This window comes from Plasmopara halstedii (assembly GCF_900000015.1).
Source record: "Plasmopara halstedii genome assembly, contig: Scaffold_650, whole genome shotgun sequence".
NCBI classification, from domain to species: domain Eukaryota; phylum Oomycota; class Peronosporomycetes; order Peronosporales; family Peronosporaceae; genus Plasmopara; species Plasmopara halstedii.
This window is the reverse complement of record NW_020187567.1, coordinates 509627-532695: the sequence shown is the minus strand read 5'-3', so window position 1 is coordinate 532695 and position 23069 is coordinate 509627. Positions and strand designations below refer to the sequence as shown.

Genomic DNA, 23069 nt, shown 5'->3' with positions numbered 1-23069 from the left:
TGTGACCGCCTCCGGAAGGGGATCTGCTGCCATCCCGGCAATGAGAGTGCGCATCTCTCGAACAAAGCCACCAATTCCTTGTTGCCCTGTCGGGCGGCAAGAAAAAGCGATCGCACGCGATATGCCTGATTAGGCGGCATGAACACCAGTGCGAGCTGCAAATTTTGCTCCGCCCAGGAGAAAAGCGCAGCTTTGACCGAAATGCCGCACGTCAGTGCCGATTCCCGCGCTCGACCACCGAACTTTGAGATGGCTAGTGCTACGCGCTATTGCTCGGTCTGGAGCATGGTGGATGCGATGGAATCTCGACCTTTCTCACCCAGAGCTGGAGGTTCTCTCCATCCATCCCATCAAAGACAACGCTCATCATGAGCGGATTAGGGCGGAGATAATCATCCGTCACTGACGGTGGCGTCATAGACACAAATGATGCAGACGTCTTCTGCTGCAGGTGCACTAGCAGCGGGATTTCTTAATTTGAAAAAGCCTCTAGACGCGCACCGATTGCCTCGGGAACTTGCGCAGCAAGGTGTTGCACGCCCTCAGGGCCAAGCAAGGACATCAGCATTTTAAGCTCGTCCTGCATGCCCTGGGGCAAAGAAGAATACTGTTCTACTCACAGAAGATCAGTCTAGACGGCTCATGTGTAGATTGACTACAAGTGCTACCAACTACAGCGAAGCTGCCGTAGCTTTGCGCTTTGAGGAAACGTAAGTTAGATAACCAACCTTTCGTTCTGTACTTAAAGCATAAACGAGTTTAGCGAATCGCAATCCGCAAACTCCAAGAGTAATTATTGCCTTAACCCAAGGCTAATTTAGTCTTTATTCCAAAACTGACTTTATTTAGTTTTATCTGCGGGAAAGCCGCCTAATTTTATCGCATAGATTTTTCTAAATATGTATAGAAAAACTTAAATACATGTATAACTACTGGCTATCTAGCCCCGTGCCGTATTCTTGTTTGGGTGTGGTCACACCATGCCCATCTGTGTGACGCCCCCCTGTAATCAGGGTATGTGTAACCCAGTTACAAGTATGCTGCTTCTTTCTATCTTTATTTATATTGTGATACAGGCGCAAGACGCTTAATTTCTTCGAGTTCAATTACGTCAAAGTTAAGTCGAGCTGATATCAACAAGTCGATTCGTATCAACAACCCCTTCGCACCCAGGTGTAGCCACGTTGTGTCGGTGTTAGAGGACACGGAATAAATATTACTTTATAAAATAATTTCAAATCTGTAGAATCCTTGTGCTGCGTCAATCAATGCAAAGTCAACGACTGGACCATTTTAATTCTGCACCGCGGTTGTTCATCGAAGTGATTTGATGATATTACATGCTGAATGCTAGTGATATATAACTGATCTCCATTGGACTTGTCCCATCCAGAGCCAAGCACCCTGAGAAAATTTGCCAGAATGTAATTGTAAGGCGCGGAGCTTGATCCGGGACAAAACCTTTGCAAAGCATGCCATTAAAAATATTGTCACGAAACAACTTAGTTTTCTTTTCTCGGTAATGGTGTCGCTGACCAAAGCGAGACTGTCTTGCTCAGTCAATCCAATGCCGGTTTAACTGGACGTATTATTAGATTTTTTTTACGAAGTCTACGATAATAGGTTGAGGATCAAGCGTCGTTACCGTCGTCAGATTTCATAAATATTACACTAACGCTTGTTGATATGCCACCTGTGGAATCTACACCCTGCGTGTCTCCTACTCTCTCAATAAACCAATATTAACCTCGCCCGCCAAACCCTTCTCGGAATGACATCAAAATTTCTTGTTGTACCATGTAAAGGTTGAGTGCTATGAAAACCAGCTCTAATAAACTGATCCTTTCTACGAGAGGTGGGATCACAATACATGATTGTTAGCTGCTGATACCACCACTCCGGGCTTTTTAAGGCCATGAAAGATCTGATCGTTTCAAAATCGTCATGCGATTACGAACGGCGCGCAGCTGCTAGGAAGAAGACACCATAAAGGATGCAAAATGCTGATGCAATATCAGTGCGCCTCTCGATAAAAATAGTTTTGAGGCTTTTTTTTACCTTTCTTTTAATACTTGGTCGCGTAAAATGTTGTCATACTTTCAAAATTGCGCCTCGGTAGACCTCAAATGTCAATTAAGGTATGGCATGATGTTAATAAATTGTTGTATTTAATCCGAAGCATTAGGTACCATACACAGTTCTCGTGGGACTCCAATAGATTCTGTGGGCTCACCACGTCCAAAAAAGCAGAAGCAATCTGATAATCAAGACCGTTGCCGTGTGCCCAGAGTAAAGCTTGGGAGAATGGAAGTGCAGTGAGCCGAGATCTCGAGACAAGGCAAAAGATTGCAAACGTATATCTCGGTCCTCAAAGTGTATCACTGCTGAGCCATTTGGTTATAGCTGTAAGCTGGCGGTTAAAAGGTAGGTGTGATCGGCTCAATGTCGTGGGATCATGTGTCGGTGCCAGTGGAGATGGGTGTTTGTAAGCAGCACCATGCTCAAACGTAGTTCAGGGGATCCGCTCTTGTCGCGATAGAAAAATATAAGCACTACCGTAGATTGGACCCATCCTTTTCGGCAGAGGTACTGTAGAGAATTTACCAAAAAACAAATGTGAGATGGTGTAGCCGGAACTGCTCTTGGGGCTGTGAGCACTTCCTCATTATCCCCGTTCAAAGCTCCAATACATTCGAGAAGTAAACACGGAGGATGTATGAAGTGAATTACAAAGCAGTCAAGTCACCAAAATGAAACGGTTAACAACAAAAGTAAGTACCTAGTGTCATCATCCGCCATGGATAAGACCGATTTTGAAATTACCTGGATGCAAGGAGTAGAACCCGTTGATGAAGGGCACAATCCACCGGCTCTACTTTTCAGTAGCTGAAGATACCTAGCGCATCAAGTCATTAATAAAAAATTGGCGCAAGAAACATTGCTGAAGTGAAGTTTCCTAATTTAATGCCTTTTGAGATGCAAACATTTCTTCCACTTGGCTAGACACTGGTTACAGTTAATGACCTTTCCCGAGAAATTGAAAACACCATTCTTATCAAGCAGTGCCGGAAGAGGACGACTCTTCATTTAGTGGCTCATATGAACCATCTAGATTACGGAAAATGTCGATTCTTAAAGATTATTGGCTGTAGAGCCACAATCCCGACGAGCGATTTGGCTCTGCGATCGCAAGGAGTGCTTTAAGTCCCCCATGCGCCGCAGAACCGGATCGCTTCCCTAGATCAGAAGGTAGGTCGGCGACAGCTGATGGTTCAGCCGTTGCTTTGCTTTCATCATAATGTTTCATGTCATATTGCTACAAAGAGAACTCGTGGTATGGTTTAAGCCAATAAAGCACATTCTTTGTTCTACGCGACTCCGTCTTAGAACGTACGAACACTACATGTATGGGTACGTTTTAGTCAAAGTAAAAAAATATGATTTGTCTGTCACCGGCAAATGCTGATTTAGTTGTTTTTTACTTTTGTTACTTTTGTTTCTAGCCCCAGCGTTTCTCGCTCAGCGTATGACTGTAAGAGGGCGCTGCTCACAAACATTCCCTTAGAAACAACACACACGCTTGTGCAACGAGGAAGCGATTTCTGACATGGAGGGAGAAGCACAGTTTCGACTTGGAGGGAAGAAGAACGACTTTAGACTTTTAAGGGAAATTTGCAGCAGGATACAAAAATGATTATGGTTCCTCGATACATCCAAAACACCCCAATAGCTCCTAGAGGTTTTACTAATAATACCTTGGGTTTCTGGTTTTTAAGAATAGGGTGTACCGAGGTTGAAACTCAGCTCTAACTTATAAAAGATTCTGGGTGTTTGGAGCTTGAACTTCGAAGGCTTGAACTATAATTTTCGTGGAAAGTATCCAGTAGAATTGACTGGCTTACGTCACCCAGTTTTAAGACAGAGAGACACGTCGGTCGCGTCACCAGTACTGATCCCCAAGCAGGAACCAGCATTATATATCACACAAAATGTTTGTGACTTCATAAAAGAAAACCCGTGTGCGTTTGTGAACGCCATATTGTAGTCTTCTTTGTAAGTTCTCACAATGCGTACTGAAGGTACCTTTATGTAATGGCTATATGTAGCCTATAACATCACCGCTCCTTAAAAATCAAAAGTATTTTGTGACTTTTGCAGACCTTCTGGAGCAGCTCTCTTTTCGACCAACAACGAAGCAATCAAATGAACAAGCCAACATAAAAAAGGATTCTTCGTCCTAATCGGCAAAAAACGGTTCCAGAAATCTTTGACATTTCCTCCATTCTCAACCGAAATGGAGAAAAGAGGTTCTACAGGGAACGTTTTTTTCGTTGGCGTCGGATCAACAATGGTTATGATTTGCCCCAGCCCATCGCAGCTAAGCTTAAATCCTGGTGGACATTTGTCCGCCTTGAGAACGATGAGCGTCTGCTTCCCCGAGTGGGCGAAAACAGGACTCCTAGTCACGACCGAGCAAAACCAAGCTCTGGTCGTCATAGTGTCGCCTCTAGCAACACGATAATCGACTCTCGTAGATGCGGGCCACGTAGGGGTCATCAGACTCTATAGCCTGACGAGGTTCCCACGTGTCCGAGCCCGATGGATAGCCGCGTCACCGAGCTCTGTAGAAGCCTTGATGGTTCAATTGCTGCTTTGCACGATGACATTTCGATCGATAATCGTCTCGTCTACCTAGCGATGCTATCACGAGAGTATATTAGCAGAGATGGAGCTGAACATGGAAATGATTGAGCGACTCTGGAGTTGAAAATGCGCTCATCGCGAGGAAAATGAGCTATTGCAGCAGCGTTGTTCGACGCCTGAAGATCACCGCAAGAGCCTTTTGAGCTTTGTTGCATAGCAGAAGTCAATATCGAGGTTTTAACGGATTGATCCACCCAATACTCGGCTTTGGAGCCTCATTTTGAACTACCTTTCAACAGGTTCTTGATGAACTTGTTCGACTCCGATAGGAAGAGAAATCTCGCGAGAGGTCTCGCAAACACCTGTTGCGCTGCATTGAAGATGCGGGTTCTGTTCTCGAGGTACTTTGTGGTGAGTACCATTCTCAATTTTAAGCGTTGGAATTAGTGAAGGAGCAATTCTTCGATTTCCTTCAGCGCTTCTATGCCGAGATGAATCTTTAGGGTGAAGCGTTGGTAGCTCTTTGTGGACGAATGGAGAAACTACTTCATCAGCTCGATCATTTACCAAAGGTAGACTAAGATCGGCCGATCCTCTTGTATTATACAATATCAGCCTACCCACATATAATGTAGAGTGTAGGCGCATTTGTGCAGAGATGGCCAATGTATACTCATCACCGTTGAATTTCAACACCTTGAACGGTCAAATGAATCTTAGTAGAAGTTTTCTGCTTCCCAAGCTGGACACTGCATGTTCAGGCAGATTTGTCGTGCTGATTAGTACATGATCATTGGTCTTATATACCTTTTTCTCCTTCCGCTTTAATATGCTTGTGAATTTTGCAGATCCTGAGCTTTCGCAATTGCGTCTCAAACAAATCGAACATCGGCTTGTCTTTTCACAATAAAGTCCTTGACGTGTTGTTCGTTATGACTTGTCATGTCGTCTAGAGGTCTCATTGAACCAAAATTCGCTTTTCACTCTTCGACATTATTCAAGTCTGACTGTGGCTCTATAGCCATAGTTCCTCCCCCACTTAAAGTGGAGACCTCTTCCATTATGGAAGCGGGTACTGTAGGATGAAAACCATTGTTCACATTAAATGGTGAATGACCTGTCGAGACCTGCGTGGAGTTTCTCACTACAAACTCTACAGAGGAGGACAACCACTCCACATTTTGAACGACGTCGCGTAACTACGCAGTACGTCCTCCAGAACTCGATTCACGCGCTCCGTTTGACCGTCCATTTCGGGGCGTGCCGAGGTTGACATGGACAAATTGGTGCCAAAAAGTCGAGGCATGGTCCCATGGCAAGGCAAGGTGCGAATGCAATAGAGTAACTGGCCCTCAAGAATGTAAAGAAAAGCTTCAAAACTCTCTGATCCTGGTGGTTCCAAATTTGCATATGCAAATTCACGTCGTCTGCGACGGTTCAGTCTTTGCCATAGGCTTTTCTTTACTTGCACTCGTCATCATGTTGAAGTTGGATAGCTTTAAATGACACCCAAAACATTTTTGCTTACACTAAGTGGTGTCTTCACTTATCACATTGAAGCACATCTCATTTGGATGCAGAGTACGAATCATCTATGATAGCGATGATTTTTCGAGGGATCTACCCAAAACCATAGTTCACAATGGGGTATCGTAAAAGGGGTATCTAGCAGTCGTCAGATACACACTTGTCGAAAGAAAACTAGCATCTAAGTAAAGCGCATACAGCCGAGCGGTGCTCGCTAGTGTTAACGGGAATGTTCCTCGTGATCATTCGAATATTAACATATCTTCAGGTCTATGTATAAACACAATGCGGTTCAAACAGAGGACAGCTTCATCACGATCGAGCGTCACTGATGTGTAGGACAGTCGAACAGTCGATGGAACATAACCAGCCGTCCTTAAGTATCCTTTTTGAGAAAACACCGCGATTGTTACTCGTGAGCAGTTGGTATAATAAACTATCAAATAGGACCATAGCAGTGAACACTTTGCAATCAATCAGACTGTTTTCCAGCACAACCTTTATAAAGCCGTGAAATTCGTATAGCGGAGAATAAAACAATCACGGCCCGTCCATGAGACTTCTGGCCGGCACTTATACCAGAATCTCAAGGCCAAGCAAGACTGTTGACGGCAAGAACTTAAGGTGATAAGCTTCTACCTTGACATCGCTAATCCCGTAAATCGTTTGCATTAATGATGCTGACTCGTACAGAAGAAAATGACACGCTTTTTTAACGATGGCACAAAACAATTGCATTAACTTGTGGCAGTTTCATATCATTTACTATGGACCCCATAGAGAACCAAGTTACTCAACTGTTGCTACTCCAGGTGCCGGCGGAACTGTCACCCGCGGGAACAGAATGCAATTTTTTCACGCATTGAATGGGCGAAGGTCCGCACCTATAGACGTGTAGAAGTCTATTACGGAGAGGCGGACAACTTGTGATGAATTACCTCAAACCGTTTTGTGCTCCAGCATTCACAATCAATCATTTATGATCCTGATTCAAGCCCAGTTAAATAACACACTGGACATTGCCGTGAGTTGCACGGAGAAGTTGCATAACACTTTTCGCCCAAAAACTAAGTAGAAATTTCGCCATTTTGCATATTAGAAGCGCGGATTATGGGGAATACCTATTTCTTTGAGAGCGGCTTTGTCGCATGCTTTAAACGAGGGCAAACGACCTGCTTTTGGGGACGGAAACTCACTGTGCCCAATCTCAACTGATAACACTTCCGCTTTCTTGCCAAAAAAAAATCTTACTGTCGTCTGTTGCATCTCGGGGGTTTGTTGACTCACCGAATGTGGTTAGACAAGAGTTCCAGTGCATACCTTAAGACACAAGCAATGTAAAATGCAAGTTAAGGAATGGGTATATCTGCAGTAATTACTTGCCAATCATTTAATTTTTTTTGAGCAATATCTTAAAAAACCGACCCACACTGAGGTCCACGTAATGGTTGTTAGAGTGTAACGAGGAAACGTACCGTATTATGTTGAAAGCATTATTGTGCAAAATTCCAAAGTACCAAAGTATCTGTGCTACCCGAGGCCGATGAGACTGTAAGAAAGTTCCGAAGGGAATCGAGCGATTAGGCTCACGTCATGCAGTAAAGAATCAAAATTGAGTAATATTTTCATTTTCGTTTAGACTAGAAATAACTCTGAATATATGTCACTATGAGAGAACTTGGTATCCAGCTGCCTGAGAAGCACTCGACTGTTCTCTTGGATGAGACATACGAGTACATCCTAAGCATTAGCTTGATGAGTCTGATATTCATAAGTTAGACTCACAGCAAACCCTTTGCGTTGTGGATAAAAAGCGTAGCTTCTTGCAATGAAGGACGTTTGTAAAGTCAATAAAGAAAAAAGTAGCCTTATTTTACGAAGCGCACATTTTACCAGTTGAGCTAGCTGTATGTGGTTTTATAGCATCATAACATAGCAAATAGATCTGTCTTATCGAAAAGAGCTTGTGGCCTGTCCACCGAAGTGTCCAAATTTCACACGAGGCGGATCTATTGCTTGTTAATAAGGTTCATTTGTGTAATTTAGATATGAGCAGTTATCTGAACCAAACATTAACATTTATCAGCTTATATTTTAAGAAGTTTAGCCACCGTCAATGTTCAGTTTTACAATATATTCTCCAGATGGTTTGTGAGCATGAGTATAGCGGTTGTAAACTCCGCATTACGCGGGTGTAATGATAGCGGCATTCATCATCGACTCTTCGTAAGAGAGCGCTTCATGCAAAAAGCGGTGATGAATTATACGATGTAGGCCCGTGGGGGAGACATAAGTTAAAGGTTTTTTGTGCCCTAGCAGGGTGTCGGGATGTGCGCACCTCTTTTATCTATACTAAGGGCACGGTGCATATGTGCAAGTACCAGTCTGCACATTCTTCGGCGGGCAATAATTTTTAGGCATCTCGCATCATGTTGCACTTTACCCGTGCCTTTGCACCTCGTCGTGTAAAAAGCCGACCGTCGGTACGAATTACACGTTCACAGTGCGTCATGGCTGTACGCACGATAAATTTTACAAGTGATAATCGTCTGACAAATGACGTGATGAATTTTGATTTAAATTGCTCTACCTACATCCAATCCTTACTAATGTGCATTTTCTAGTATATGAGTCGCCCTTCGAGCGACAAAGTGTTGTTGTTGTAATCCGCAGATGTCGTGGTGACCTGCCTCCGCAAAAGAGATGCCGTGCACTTTACACCCAGGAAAGTCTCATTAAACGAGTCTATTTTAACAAGGGTAGAGAGGTACGGTTTGTTGACTCCAATCTGAAGCAAACCCGAAATCCTTTTCCGTAACCATGCGTCAAGTTTTCTCTGCTATCCTAAACTACATAAATAATTTTTATATATTGATAATTTCTGATAACTGAGTTTTTATGATATGGCGTTCAGCCAGCAGCCCACTTGTACTACGAATGCCTTCTTCTCGTGCTTTCATCATCTTCATGATACACAATATTTCGGTACTTATATGTCTGAAATTACATCAATGCGCGATGGAAATTTTGGACAATTGTATACATTTGCATTTGATACATACATATATCAAAAGAGTTACTAGACATGATTACAATTTTTACCGACTACATTCATACTAAGATATGGACTATACTGGGGGCTTAGCAATTTTCTTAAGACACTATGCAAAAGCGAATGCTTCTCGAGTAACCACTGCGCTATTTTTCAAAGCAAAATTGCATTAGAAGTCCCCTCCCGTGCACCAAGTCGAATCTGCTTAACCAGTGGACAGAAATGCGTCGTCCTTTCGACTGACGCACTGATCTCATTCTCGTTAGGGATGCCGAGGTATTCTCCGACTATAACGGTTGTAGTGACGCTTCAATCATTTAGCAACACGGCAGATCCGTCTCTCAAGGATGAGACGCTTACTGCTCGTAGCCTCACCGCTGCTCGGACTCCAAACTTTGTACTTTATCTATCGGCAGGAAGTGGTTAAACACCCCTTCATGAAAACCGCAAGTATGTCTATTTCGTTACCAACAAAAGTAACCTGGACCAAGAACGACAGACGGCAAAGTGACAATCCATCATCTCAAATTTTTGCTGGCTGCAGTCCTGCTCGTTTCCATGATGCAGCTGTAACAGCAATCAACGACGAAAATTCTCACCGCTAGTTCGGTTGCCACCCACAAGTGGAAGGAGCGCGGAGGCAGACAATCCTGGCTCTTTTCCAAGGAGAATGTAGGCCAAGGATGCTTGTAGTCACAAGCTATAACGTCACCAGAGCAATTTTGCCGTACCAGGATATCGATCGTTCATGAGTAATCTGATTGACAGTACCCCTTCCACTTCACTAAAGATGGTTAATTACACTAGTGTAACAGGCCCGTTAAACTTCAAAGCTTTAATATTCCTTGCTCATCTCCCAGTACCGGCTAATGTCTTCGCCCCAGCTACTATTTCTAGTGAGCTTTCTCGGTTCTGGTGGCTATCGCAGCGTACATCATGGTTGGGAGCGATCCTGATCCCGACTTTGCTGTCAAAGCTTTATCATTTAAGTGTCTGACATGGGATACATCCAGCGACACAAAATTGAGTCGCTGCTTTGAAGTTAAGAATGGACAGGCTATATGGAATGGTGGAACTGCTGCTCCGATTACAGTAGAGCGCTTTACAGCAAAATTGTGGTATTGCTTCAGTAAGCCCAAATAAAACTTTGGATCTGTTCGCACTCTCTTCGGACATCTAGAAAAATACTTTATCCTATCCCCACCACGACTGTAATCGGTCCGAGGTACCGCAGTCACAGCTCAGTCTTATACTCCACAGACACTGTACGTGTAGTGAAAAAATTGCGCCCAATCATACATTACCCCACATCGTATGAGTGTTTTATCCGCCTGCCGCTGGTATCGGCGTTCTGCTTGTGTTTGTCTAAGCACTCAGTCAAAGCGTCGCACACCCTACGCATGACGCCCAATTTCATCGACATAAAACTAGTGATATTGTTGCAAAGTGTAGATGGGCTGATTCCAACAAGTCAAACATGAATGAAAGGTCTCTTCGATGCGGCTAAAGCGACTTTATGGCGTTGTTAAGGGCACCATGGAGTTTATTATGATATTTATTGAAAATAAGACAAAGCCTGACGAGGCATGCACTGCGAAATTCTGCGCAGCATCGTGGAATTTTGACGCGAGTACTTTAAATAATATCCAGCACAACGCAATTCGAGCTATCCGTCTGATCTCCTATTTGTAGATGGTCACCTATTGACATGCTCAAATCTGGTGCTGAGAACCTTGAACAATATCTGCTGAAATTTTTTTGTATATCGTGTATCTCACTCCAATACAATGACTATTAGTTTGCCATGTCGGCAAAACTTTGTCGCAAAGAGCATATCTATATTCCAACTAGCTGCATAGATGTTTATAGCAGCTTGATGAGTCAGCAATCCACAGAGATCAAAAGACGGTTACGTCTGTTGAACTACCAGATAAAAAGTCTATACCTATTGAAGGCCAACATCTCCTCGGTATTGGCAAACTAGCTAAAGGTGCCACCACATGTTGCGTCCATCTAGTCTGTTGACAGTTTTCTCTCGCGCGCACACGTGTTCTTTCCCACGTTTTCATGTTGGGCCATCAATACTCACCAAGTTGTACCTTCTTGCTTTTAAAGTGGCCACTCAAAGCGGTATCACATGCCTTGTGCAATAGTGCGTTTTTGAGGTCCTTATCGTGAATTATCATTTTACGCTGAGTGACATGTAAGTCAGTGTTGTAATACAGCAAGCCTTGAGAAAAAGGATTGGGTTGCAGATATAAAACCGTGTTGTTAGATAAAGCAACATCTGCGTTCTCAATGATTCCCAAAGCTTTTAGCAATGCAACACATGTTGCATTTGGCCGTGATACTGTACGATACACCGCCTTAATAAGCGCCGTATCTATCGCATAATCTAAAGCGGGGTGTGACGCGATTGCGCATCCGCCTCCATATACAGCCGGCCTGTTTTATACCTTGCCACAAATATGTTTTAGATACAGAAGACTAGCCATCTATCATCTTTTGTAAGAGATATGGCGACGACGTCGGCACGAACAACATCGCAAATCCGTTGAGATCACAAACGGATTGGAGCCAAGCAGGTGCAACTTAAGCGTGACGGAGGCGTACCTCCTTCACGTGATCACTGTGTCGCATCTCAGCAGCTTTAGGCTGACATGATTCCGACTTCATCATCCGCTCATGTCCATTAGCATCTGCTTGGAGTGAAGCGGTGCATACTGCAACGTCACAGACGACATTATGGATGATCTGGATTTTAAGGAATCAGGATCGGGGAATACATGATATCTTCTATCACCGCTTAAAAACTTCCTCTTCGACAGCGCCCCACCAACATTTGACATCCTTTCTAAGGAGGTGCGAGGTCTACCCATCGGCATAGTTTGCACTGTGTAGTCAGTAAAGCCAAGCCACTACCTCAAGCTCTTTCGGAACAGAGAGACTGACTAATCTACAACAATCCTTATCATCGCCGGACCAATATATCGGTTCTGCCTCCTAGGAAGTAACCCAGAATGGGAAATGTGTTGAAGCCAAATACATACTTGTTTGTATCTTCCGTATGGCATGATGAGGTGTTAACACTGCCTGCATGTGTTTATTGTTATCTACATCCGACTTCCATTGCTCTGCATGGCGATGTACAAATACACCGTCGAGTTAGTATGTGCATAAGCATGATGTGGCTTGATCAGCTATATCACCAGACGATTGAGCGTCTGTGGTGTGTTAGACAGTTCGCGTGGCGTTTTGGCCACTCCCAGAGCATTGTGTTTGCAGCACTCTACTGCAGTAAAAGATACTTTGATGTTTCTTACCAGCAGCTAGAATACTCGTCACTCAGAACAGAGACACTAAACAAACTGCGGTCGTTAATTTTCTTCTGTGGCTCATTGTGTACTTTTTTATTTTGGTGAAAGAAATCTACGTTTGCCGTACGAATGAATGATGGCCTTTTTGATGAAACGCAATGCTCGAAGTGAAGAACTGCTTATCGTACATGTCAATTTCGATAAGTTGTGTTTGTTAATTCACCCCGAGTGGATTCATAGTGCTTGCTTTAAGTTGGGTACATAACAGAATTCATGCTGGACAGGCTGATGGCAACACATGGTACGGCTCTGATTATGACAATTCTAGTTGCTGATAGGCTGGAGTCAATAGGGTATATACATTGAGTGGCTAGAATAGGGGCCCAACATATACCCACATCATATTTTGCATCCTGCTGCACACTCACCATAACACCTTAAATAAGCAAACAAGGCTAACACCCACACAAAAACGAAAGAGAGACACAACGCAATTTTCTCTTGATTTTATGTTGAGATTGGATTTAGAGTCCGGAGATTAGCATGATTGACTTTTCCAAATGGCTGTCAAGAACTCGACGTTTATGCCTATTCTGCAAGATACAGGAAAACTGTTCGACTTTGAACAGTTTGTGCTATGCAGCGGAAATTCAAAACTCTATTCCATTTTCCGCTTGCTTCAGTTTTTACAACTTCATTTTGCAGCTGCAAATCGTGCGGATGACACTTTCTGGGTTAGTTACTTAAGCTATATAAAAAATGGACAGATCTAGTATCGTAAATTATCGACATTTTTAGTATCGTAAATTAAAAAATTAGGGAATATGCAGATCAATATTTCCATTCTTGATTTGATAATGTCATTCATCATTTGTTAAGACTTGATGGATCATTGATACATTGACGCTCGTTCATTTGGACGCACTCTTGCGCAAGTTCCAAGGTACGGCACTGAAATATGACAAATCAGAATCAGGTACCTTAATTAGAATCAGCTACAAACAGAGCCTTCGTTTGTTGAATGACGCCATTGCTTATGACACTTCTCTTCAAATTGTAGAACAACATGTGATTTTGCCAATCCAAGCCCTTAGCTAACCTTCCACAGCTCCTGTCCAACAATAGTTGCGAAAGCTTATTGGCAGTGAGTGGCTTCGGCCTTCTAACAGCGTAGACATAAAACATGGAGAAACAACACTATTACTGGTGCACAGAAGCGAGAAAATTACTCTTCATGTCTTACCAGAGCTATATTACAAAATACAGGGTTACTTATGTAAGAGAATATATTTAAAGTGGCATTTTAGATACCGGTATCAAGATCTCACTGATCTAAATAGCCATCACAAAACCGGTAGCAGTTTGCTTACAAATAGACGATTGCTTGAGTACGTACTTCGCAAGGTATCCTGCCTTCGTGCAGCATGTGGCGTCGTGTCTTCTTTTCCACCATGATCCCTGTCCGCCGGATATCGCGTGCTCGCTATAATATATCATCACGTGCAATTACTACCACCTCTCCACTTCAGTACGGAAAAGCTCGTGCCATCGAACTCAAATACCACAACGGAACATGCACGCTAGCAGTTCCACTACCACTTAACGGATTCGACGAAGAGCGCGTGTTCAGTATCCCTCCAGGTATTATTGTATTATTTCTGCTAATATAATAAATAAGATATTAACTTGCAGTGCGGTCGACTAAATAGAAACCACTGTAGCCGATATCATCACCCAGATCGAAGCTGAAGACAAGTCAATCCAAAGTGTAACCATTCGATCGACGAGAGGTGAAGAGTTTCAGCCTGAAGATACATTGCAAAATGTTCTAACTGACGACTTTGAGCTCTTACTTAACGACCAAGTTCTACCGGTTCGAGCTCCAGTTTTTACTGGCAGTGCGTACCAGAGTTTAGCAGATGATGGCGATCTTGATGTGCGGTCTGTCGCTCAGAAAAGTGCCATTATCTTGCTACGCAGTGATTTAGAACGTCTCGGTAAGTGGAAAATAAGTTATCCAGACTTTATTACCATGTGTCGGGAGCGCGGCATTCCAAAAAAACAAGCACCAGAAGTTCTCCAAGCTTTTCATCAATCTGGACTACTCTTTTACTTTGGTAAATCGGACGAGGAAGATTTAACCCATTCTGTTTTCTTACAACCACGCAGTATTCTCGATTCGTATCTAGAATCGATTGGGTTGTTACCGTTGTCTTCACAGCTTTTTCAGCAACAGCGAGCAACATTATTGTTAAAAATCCAAGCACTAGAACCCGAGCATGTAGCACTAGCGAATCTTCGTCGCGAACTCGAAACAACAGCAATGCGACAAGCTAACCGCATTTCGTACGGACTTTCAACCTCACTTGTCGGTGCTTTTGGACTTTATTTTTGGTTGTCATTTATTCATTTTTCATGGGATATCATGGAACCAGTGACGTATTTTACAGGCTTTGGTGTCTCAATTATTGGTTACGCTTGGTGGAGCATCACGAATCAGGAATACGAATATGAAAATATCTATCACTACGTGTATACGCGCCGCTTACAAAAGCACATGATCAAGGCCAAGTTTGACCAACAGCGGTTTAATGCTTTAACTGAGGAATTACGGAGCGCAAAAGAGCAATTAGCACAGACAGAGCTAGTCCTTAAAAAGTCGACGCACCTTCAGGCCAATTTTTTGCATCTACTAGACACTACAAATGACGTCAAGCTACCAGCACTGGCAGCATTAAAGAAACTCAAGGACGCACGCTAGTGATTGTTTCTTGGCCACCATATAAAATGGCAAGCACGATGATGTGCATTTGTAGACAAAAAGTACTTGGCATACAAGTATACACCTGCATTTTAATAATACATTTGAAAATAGTAATGTCTTATATGAAAACATATATTTTGGTGACGTGTATATAGAAAAAAAGAGAAGGTTGTGATACAGTTGTACATAGACGTATTGGACCTAACTAATACCACTGTATGCACCAGTATTACACACTCACAAATTGCACGTCAGTCGTACCCGTAACCCAACGACGCCTGCTGACTCTACACTTTGTCCGAATATGTACGGAAGTCTAATTGACGAGGATACATCAGTATTCTTGTATACACTGCAGCCATACCTCTGCAATAGGTTTTGCTATGTTCTCAATTATGATGTGCTTCATGATGACCCGAGACTAGAATCCTTACATTAGATCTTAAGCAATTTCAAGTTTCTCTTAAATATCGTCTCCTTTGTCGGTCATCACTTGCGCATTTTCTTCCTGCCATCGACGGTTATTCCTCACTTTTCTTAAACAATATGAAGACAGAGAGTCCGAGAACTAAGAGCGTTACGGCATTCGAACCGTTCGAAAAATCGTCTCCAAATGTCGTAGCCAAAAATGAAGACGAGTCGCTTCAACGTCGACGCTGTTGCAGTCAAAAGGCTTGGGCAATCACGCTCATTGTCATGGGTTCTTTGTCTGTTCTTGGTAGTATCTTGTATGGTACAGCAGTTCCTGCAATCGTCGGTGCAGCTCTAGAGGACGACATCGTGTATTGTACCACATCCGAGGTTTTGAAAGAAAATTACGTGGATCCGTTCGGTGACTGTGACGATTGCTCGCCGTACTACGTGTCCATGTACATGTTTAATGCCACCAACGCCGAGGAATTTCTCGCTACGAACACCAAGTTACAAGTCCAAGAAATGGGTCCTTACGTCTACCGACGACGCGAGATCAAATTGGACGTAGTCTTGTCAAATGATGCGTCAACCGTTTCTTACAAAACTTATACCTACCACACCTACGAGACTGACAAAAGCTGCGCTGGATGCTCTGACACAGATGAGATCATAAGCTTTGATACTGGATACTTCAGCGCTATCGCGGCCACAGGCGGTGAATTCAATTTACTCGCTACAATTGCAGCCCAGTCGTTTGCCTTGAATGCCTCTCTCAGTGAGATTACTGCAATTGTAAACGAGTCTGGTGAACAAATGATGCGTTGGTTGAATGGCCTAAATTCGCTGGATCCAGTGGCTATGAAGACGGTAACCACCAACACAAGCATTCTACAATTTTTAACATCTGGTCCTAATGCAATAGCACACTTGGATCTCTCTGGATTTGCGTTCAATGGTCTCTTTGTTAAACGTTTGGCTACACAATGGGCCTTGGGTTACCCAAGTATGTTGGCTGGTCTCCTGCTTGGTGCCAACTATATTAATACATGTCAAACCAGCATGAACGCTATGTGCTCGTCTTGTAGTGGGAGCAGCTGTTTAAATATCGCCACAGCCTGTACTCAATGCGCTCAAGGCGCTGCTCTCATGGCTGTCAATACTGTCACGTGTGGTCTAATTGAGTCTATCTACGCCGCCAAATATGGCGAGACAGAGGCCACGAGCTTTGTAGCTACAACGTGTCGTTTATGTGAAACCATTGGCCTCTGTGCTGCTCCTCTTCCCGGTACAGTAGAGAGCTCTGGGTTGGATTATTCGCGCGTCGCACCAAACGCATCAACACTTCAGCGTCACGTTAAACGCACAGGATGCGACGACGACTCTAAAATCGGGACATATGTCGAGTATAATGGCTTTACCGTCGCACCTATATGGGCTGATCTCAATGAACGTCGAAACCCGACACTAGCTGAACTCAACGCGTTCTCACGCTATGCTAATTGTGCGTCTCCCGTTGCTAACATCACGTGCTATAATGTCTCGGGTACCGATGGCGCAGCGCTGAAACCGGGAGGTGTTACTATCCACGGTATGGCCAAACACACAACTGCCGACTCATTGGCCTTATACTCCGGTGCAATCAAAAGCTCCGTTACATTCGCAAACATGAACACTAAAGTGGACTTGAATGGCGTCTCGCTGCACCGCTTTGGTACCCCAAGTAATACATTTAATTATACCGACCAGAATGCCGCGATTGGAACAGGGATTCCATTGGATGGGTTACATCAACTCAGTTTCATTACCGGTTTTCTTACGTATTTATCCGGTCCCTTTTTCATCTACAGTGACACATCGTTGCTCGAAGCTGTGGAAATGATTAATTCTGAAGGTACAGTCATGACGGCTAATATTATGTACGAGTCGGATGGTAGTCTTGTTGATAGTTTTCGCAAGGCATATACCACGTTTCTTGATATTGAAGCCGGCACGGGACTAACTTTGAGAGTGCGAAAACGTTCTCAGATCTCGTTTGCTGTAGCGGGATCAAGTGCTGTATCGAATGCGTCTATGAGTGACTTGGTCTGGCCTACTTTGCAAACGGAGGTGATTTTGCCTACCTACTGGGTAGAAGAGGCAGCTGAGGCCAAGGACAGTATCTTAGACAAGTTTAAAAGCACGCTGACGTTTGTCAAAACTTTCTTGCCGGCCCTCATCGTACTAATTGTTGTGGGCGTCCTTGAATTGGGCGGAGGGCTACTCCTCTGGCGTCGTCATAAAGTACAGGCCAAAGAGCTGCACTACATATAAATAAAGGGCTGTAACTTGTGATTGATTCCTTAAGCAGTTGTTTCAGCAGTAATTAACATTTAACAATTTAACGTTTCCCAAAATTGGGAATCGGACAATGGACGACGACTGTTGTGGCACGTGCTGCAGCGCGGTCTGCGCTGGTTGCTACATCACATGTATCGAGGTACTTTGCTCCCCGGTATGTCAAGTATGCTCGCGACATAGCTGTGGAGACCGTGGCTTCTCGTGCTGCACAGGCGATGAAAACTTACGCAGACGGCAGAGCTCTGACTCGTATCGTCGAGCCGACTCGTCGCATCCAGAAATCGTTGCTGTGCCAGTCAAAATGCAACCCATCACGCCTAACGCATCTCAAGGGCTAGTGTAGAATACGAAACTTGCACAGATGCAGACATGTATACGGAAAAAATTGATAGAGGCGTACGTTGACGTCATTTTTTTAAGTTTGGTCCTCAGTTGTTCCTACTTGACAAAGAATTAGATGTCATATATTCTGCAAAGTTGTGACAAGTGCACAGCATTCTCGACGGCCTATTCTTGATAATCGATACTATTCGAGAGATGCGATTTTAAGCTGATGCAATCATCTACCTGTTGACTATTGTAAGTTTTTTTTCCTAAACTTTGCCTTATATCAAGAAGTAACAACTTAAATTTAGACTTTTTTAGAGCTGTCTAATCGAATATGAAGCGTGCTCAAGTAAGAAGGTTGCTTGATACGAACCACAATTCAGGATGATTTGACAGAAACGTACCGATGGTTTAAGATACGCAATTGTATTTCAAAAGTCTTCGATATGGTGCACGTGATACTTGGCTGTATGTAAACTTATAAGAATTGGTTGATTCAATTAATCGCCTATATTACACACAGCATCAATGATACTACTGTTGAACTAAATCGGTGGCCCGATACGCTACTTCTACGCAACCTCAGCTACTTGATGGGTACATGGCTTGAGAGTCATGTAATAGGAAAACATTAAGGAACACCTATAAATATATTCAGTCTTAAAACTAACTAAATTTGGTTAACGTTCCTCTGACCAAGGATCTGTGAACTGCCGTTCACTTAGAGTTTGTATACTCTTGGAAGTTAACCTTCCTCTGTGCAAGGTGCCGTGTGACCCGTCACATTTTATCATCAACTTTAAACGCTCAGCTACCAAGAAAGATGCTTATGTTACAAAATTGCAATCCTTTCTGTCTTTGAACTCTGAATGTAACAGTATCACGATGATTTTACGAGCTGTTTTATCGGGTGACTTTCTGTAGCGGGCTTACACGAACCCTGATAACAGGGGTGTGTGTGTCATACGAGATGTGCATGGTGTGACCACATCCAAACAAGAATACGGTTACGGGGCTAGGTAGCCAGTATTTATGCATGTAATTAGATTTTACTATATATATTTAGTGTATATATATATGTACATAGTTAAATCTAAACTTTTATAATTGGATAGAAAAATAAATAAAAATCAGTTTTGAATTGAAACCAAAGAGTCAATTTAGCCTTGGGAAGGCAATGAAAACCCTTCGAGTAAGCGAATTGCCATCCGCTAACTCATACTTGGTTCTTATAAAGAACGAAAGGTCGGTGACCTAAGGTACGCTTCCTCAAGCGCTTAGCTACAGCAGCCCCGCTGCACTTTCGCGGTATACAATTTAAAAATCTTCTTGATTACCATCCACAACATTTCTGGGTTTTTGCGGTGCTCGCAATAGTAGTGACTTTTTTAGCGACATGTCGTCTGTCGTAACGAGGCGGCTATTGCACTTTACCCTTACACATATAATACAGCTGTATTGAATTCAACATGTGCAAATTTTATAAAATTCAAGTTACAATGTGCAATTGTATTGCATATTCACTAGTATCTCCCTGGTAGGAGCGCACGATTCTAATCAATGTGCGGTTTTTAACTCGGATTCTGAGAGTCAAAAATTCCCTTCAAAGCGCACGACAACCCCGTTGCACTTAATGGTACTTGTAATCAATCCCACGTCCAAGTCATAAGAAGACAGCACCTTCTGCGAGAATAGAACATGAAATGTTTGTGTACTTGGCCTGCAGAAGTAAAAGCTTGTATGTAGCTTGAGTGTAATAGGATCACTATTTTGGCAGCGAAAGGGTATGAAGCGGTGATCACTTTCCTGGATGTGCTCACCAGCTTTGAAAATGCACTGGTAAGGTACCCTTCTGCTTCTCCGGAAAGGTACAATTTTTGCGTGAGTAACTCACCCCGACCGGCCGCCGGTATAGAAATAGTTGATTCCTACCGCGAGGCGGCTGGTTATGACCTTTCAGGCGTTTGGGGTCCAAGACAGAGAAAATAACTCCATCTGCGTAATGTAAATTGATATAGCCATGGATTCGCTCTTGTAATCTCCAAGGTAAAAATAGACAATAACGTGAAATGTGTCAGTCTAAACGAAGTTTGGACAAATCTGTTCGCCCCGTTTAATCAGGGGTATCTGGTGCACTTAAAGCCCTTGGCAGCGCTTAAAGAGAAGCGAGAATTAACGCACTATGTCCAGAATTTGATAAATCTAATTGTCGCAACAGCATCTGACGCTCTCTCGGAGGCTTTTACAGTTTCCATCTTCATGAAAATCTTCAACCTGGTGTCGCTTGCATCAAAACCTTCTTCGCACACACACCCGCTTTCGAGGAAAAGTGGGCGGCTCATTCAATGTGAATACAACTTTCATGCCGCTAGGGCAGAAGCAAGCGCAGGGAAAGAATGCTTTACGAGCGCACCTGAAGCTATTTGTCTCAATGTGGAGAGGGAATAGGTCGATCTTCCAGCTGTTGGGTGGCTCCACCGTAGTCGCAGATGTTTTATATGTGAGAGTGTGACAACGTCTGTGCCTTGCATGCGTCATTCAATCTATGCAGAGTCGGGCTCCCACGCAACGGTGGACACTAGACCCTTACATTAAGATGTCAAGTCCCAATGGATCGCACTGCGCCTAATGAGGGTGAAAAACGATCGTTTACCTCGTGCTGGGACCATTCAAGCCTCAGGGGAGTCATGGTCAACAGGAATCAGCCCTGAATGGACGACGCTTGCTTAGAGCGATTAGAGTCGCATGACATATTGACAGATCGCTTTTTTTGTAACCGAAAAAAGTCCTGATAGAGCCAGGCGTTATGTGCAGATAACGAAAGACACGCGACTGTTGATACCTGTAGATGGGACGGGGAGGCATTGTAGAGACCAAATTCGATATGATTACCGACACGGCGAGAACACTTGAAAAAAGCTGATCTCAGTATCCATCATGGATGAAACGGTCATTGGGGACGCTTGTAGAGCACTCAGTGCGAAGAAAGGGACCACTTTTCTCAAGCATTCTACGGAAATTTTTATATTGTTTCTCAAGGATATTTCACGACCTGGTGCCAAAAATCCGGTCGCGCGTGTTTCGCACATAAGGAAGAATGCGTATTTAATTTTGAAGCCGAGGATTGCGTCTCATGGCAATCCATGTTACTAAAGGTAGCAGTGCGACAACCCTAACAAGCATTTTTCAGAGAGAGAGAGAAATGAAGACAATCGGCGCGACTGTCTTTCTGGGTCAGAAAGACCTGCAACAAGTGGTAGATTGTGCATGCATAAAATAAGCATAATAATTAACGTTGGTCACCATTTGCTGCAAACGCGGATTCTAGAAAGGATGCGCTGCAAAGCAGCATGACCGGCTGCACTTTATAATGTCTTCGACCAAGTTGATGGTCAATATCATCTGCTAATTAGAGATAGCGATATCCCTCTTATTGCGTTAAATATTCCTGGTGAGATGCTCCGGGGGTGGCTAGTTATGCCAAAGGGACTGTCGGATGCACCAGCGACCTTAACCTATCTTGTGACATAGCGTTTTAGGCCACATAGCTATAAACAACCCTATTTTCCAACAGGAGATTTGTCCATAGTCGGGCAGATCACGGGAAGTCGATTGTGGGGAATCCCTTGATACACTTGCAAGCGGTGCTCCTGTGTGTGCTCAATATAGGTTTCCGTTAACATCGACAGGTGTGTTCTTAAGGTCGACGAGATCCCCGTTCTGGATGGCTTCATTGAATAGCGGGGCTCGCAAACAGACCCAGCAAGATCAATGTCATTGTATATCGGCCAAAAAAAGGTGTCTCGGCTACAAATGGCATGAGAAAGGCTTGGCCTGGACAATTTCTTCTTCCAGCACAATGCAAACTATGCCAACATGACACGACCCCGATTATATCTCTTCTGAAAAATAGTATTGGGGTGCAGCGAATGAGGTAGCCATTAAGCTGTTATGTGTGTCCTGTGTTCTGGCTATCTTGAATCGAGAGCGGCTATTCCTCATCATATATGACGGTTCCGCCTTTGCAATAGGCTGTGCTTTGCTTTCAATAAGATACTAATGGGCGTAAACGCGTAATCACGTTTGAGCCTGGTCAACCAAAAGCCGCTGCAAACGATTATTATCTTTATTAAAAGAAGGCAGCTGCCATTGGTCGAGTTCAGGTCGCATCTGCTTGGTTTCAAACCGATGATACAAATCGTGCGTCATTGTGGACAGCAACAGCGTCTCACATAAAAAAGCAAGTTGGTCATTCTTCTTTGCCGAGTATACATTTAATGCTACAAATGTGTAGACGTGACGTGGTGGTGGATGCTGGAAACAAGTTAAGTCTTTACCTGAGTAAACCAGAAGGAGCTATGAAACTCCCAACTATTTGCATAATTACATAGCTTAAAGCAGGATACATTCACTTGAAAACTTACCTTCAAACTACCAGGTCCTTCCCTCCTATCTGTCAATTACAGCATTTTGCGCAGAAGTAGCGTATCGGGCCAACGATTTAGTTCAACAGGTTATGAGCTTATCACAATAGAATGATAATGTCATTCACAATGTGACGGACAAGAAGGAAGAGCTCACTCCAGCAGCAGTATTGCGTTAAATGTGGGAGATGATGCTACAGATGAAGGAAGAGGTACAAGATGTGAGGATAGAAGTAGCATCAATTAGATCTGATAACGGACAA

General features: G+C 43.5%; 3 protein-coding genes across 3 annotated transcripts; all 3 read left to right on the top strand.

The window, feature by feature from the left end:
- Positions 1-8600: 8600 nt before the first annotated feature.
- PHALS_12756 (uncharacterized protein) lies at positions 8601-8837 on the top strand (the record flags this gene model as incomplete). The annotated part of the gene is made up of 2 exons (XM_024728372.1): positions 8601-8732; positions 8796-8837. The coding sequence occupies 2 exons, from the start codon at positions 8601-8603 to the stop codon at positions 8835-8837; spliced, it is 174 nt and encodes a 57-aa protein (XP_024578855.1).
- A 5127-nt stretch (positions 8838-13964) lies between these two features.
- PHALS_12755 (uncharacterized protein) lies at positions 13965-15301 on the top strand (the record flags this gene model as incomplete). The annotated part of the gene is made up of 2 exons (XM_024728371.1): positions 13965-14181; positions 14250-15301. 2 exons carry the CDS (start codon positions 13965-13967, stop codon positions 15299-15301), a joined length of 1269 nt encoding a protein of 422 aa, XP_024578854.1.
- Positions 15302-15850: 549 nt separating this feature from the next.
- Positions 15851-18028, top strand: PHALS_12754 (croquemort-like mating protein; the record flags this gene model as incomplete). Its single annotated transcript, XM_024728369.1, has 1 exon — positions 15851-18028. One exon carries the CDS (start codon positions 15851-15853, stop codon positions 18026-18028), a length of 2178 nt encoding a protein of 725 aa, XP_024578853.1.
- Positions 18029-23069: the final 5041 nt, after the last annotated feature.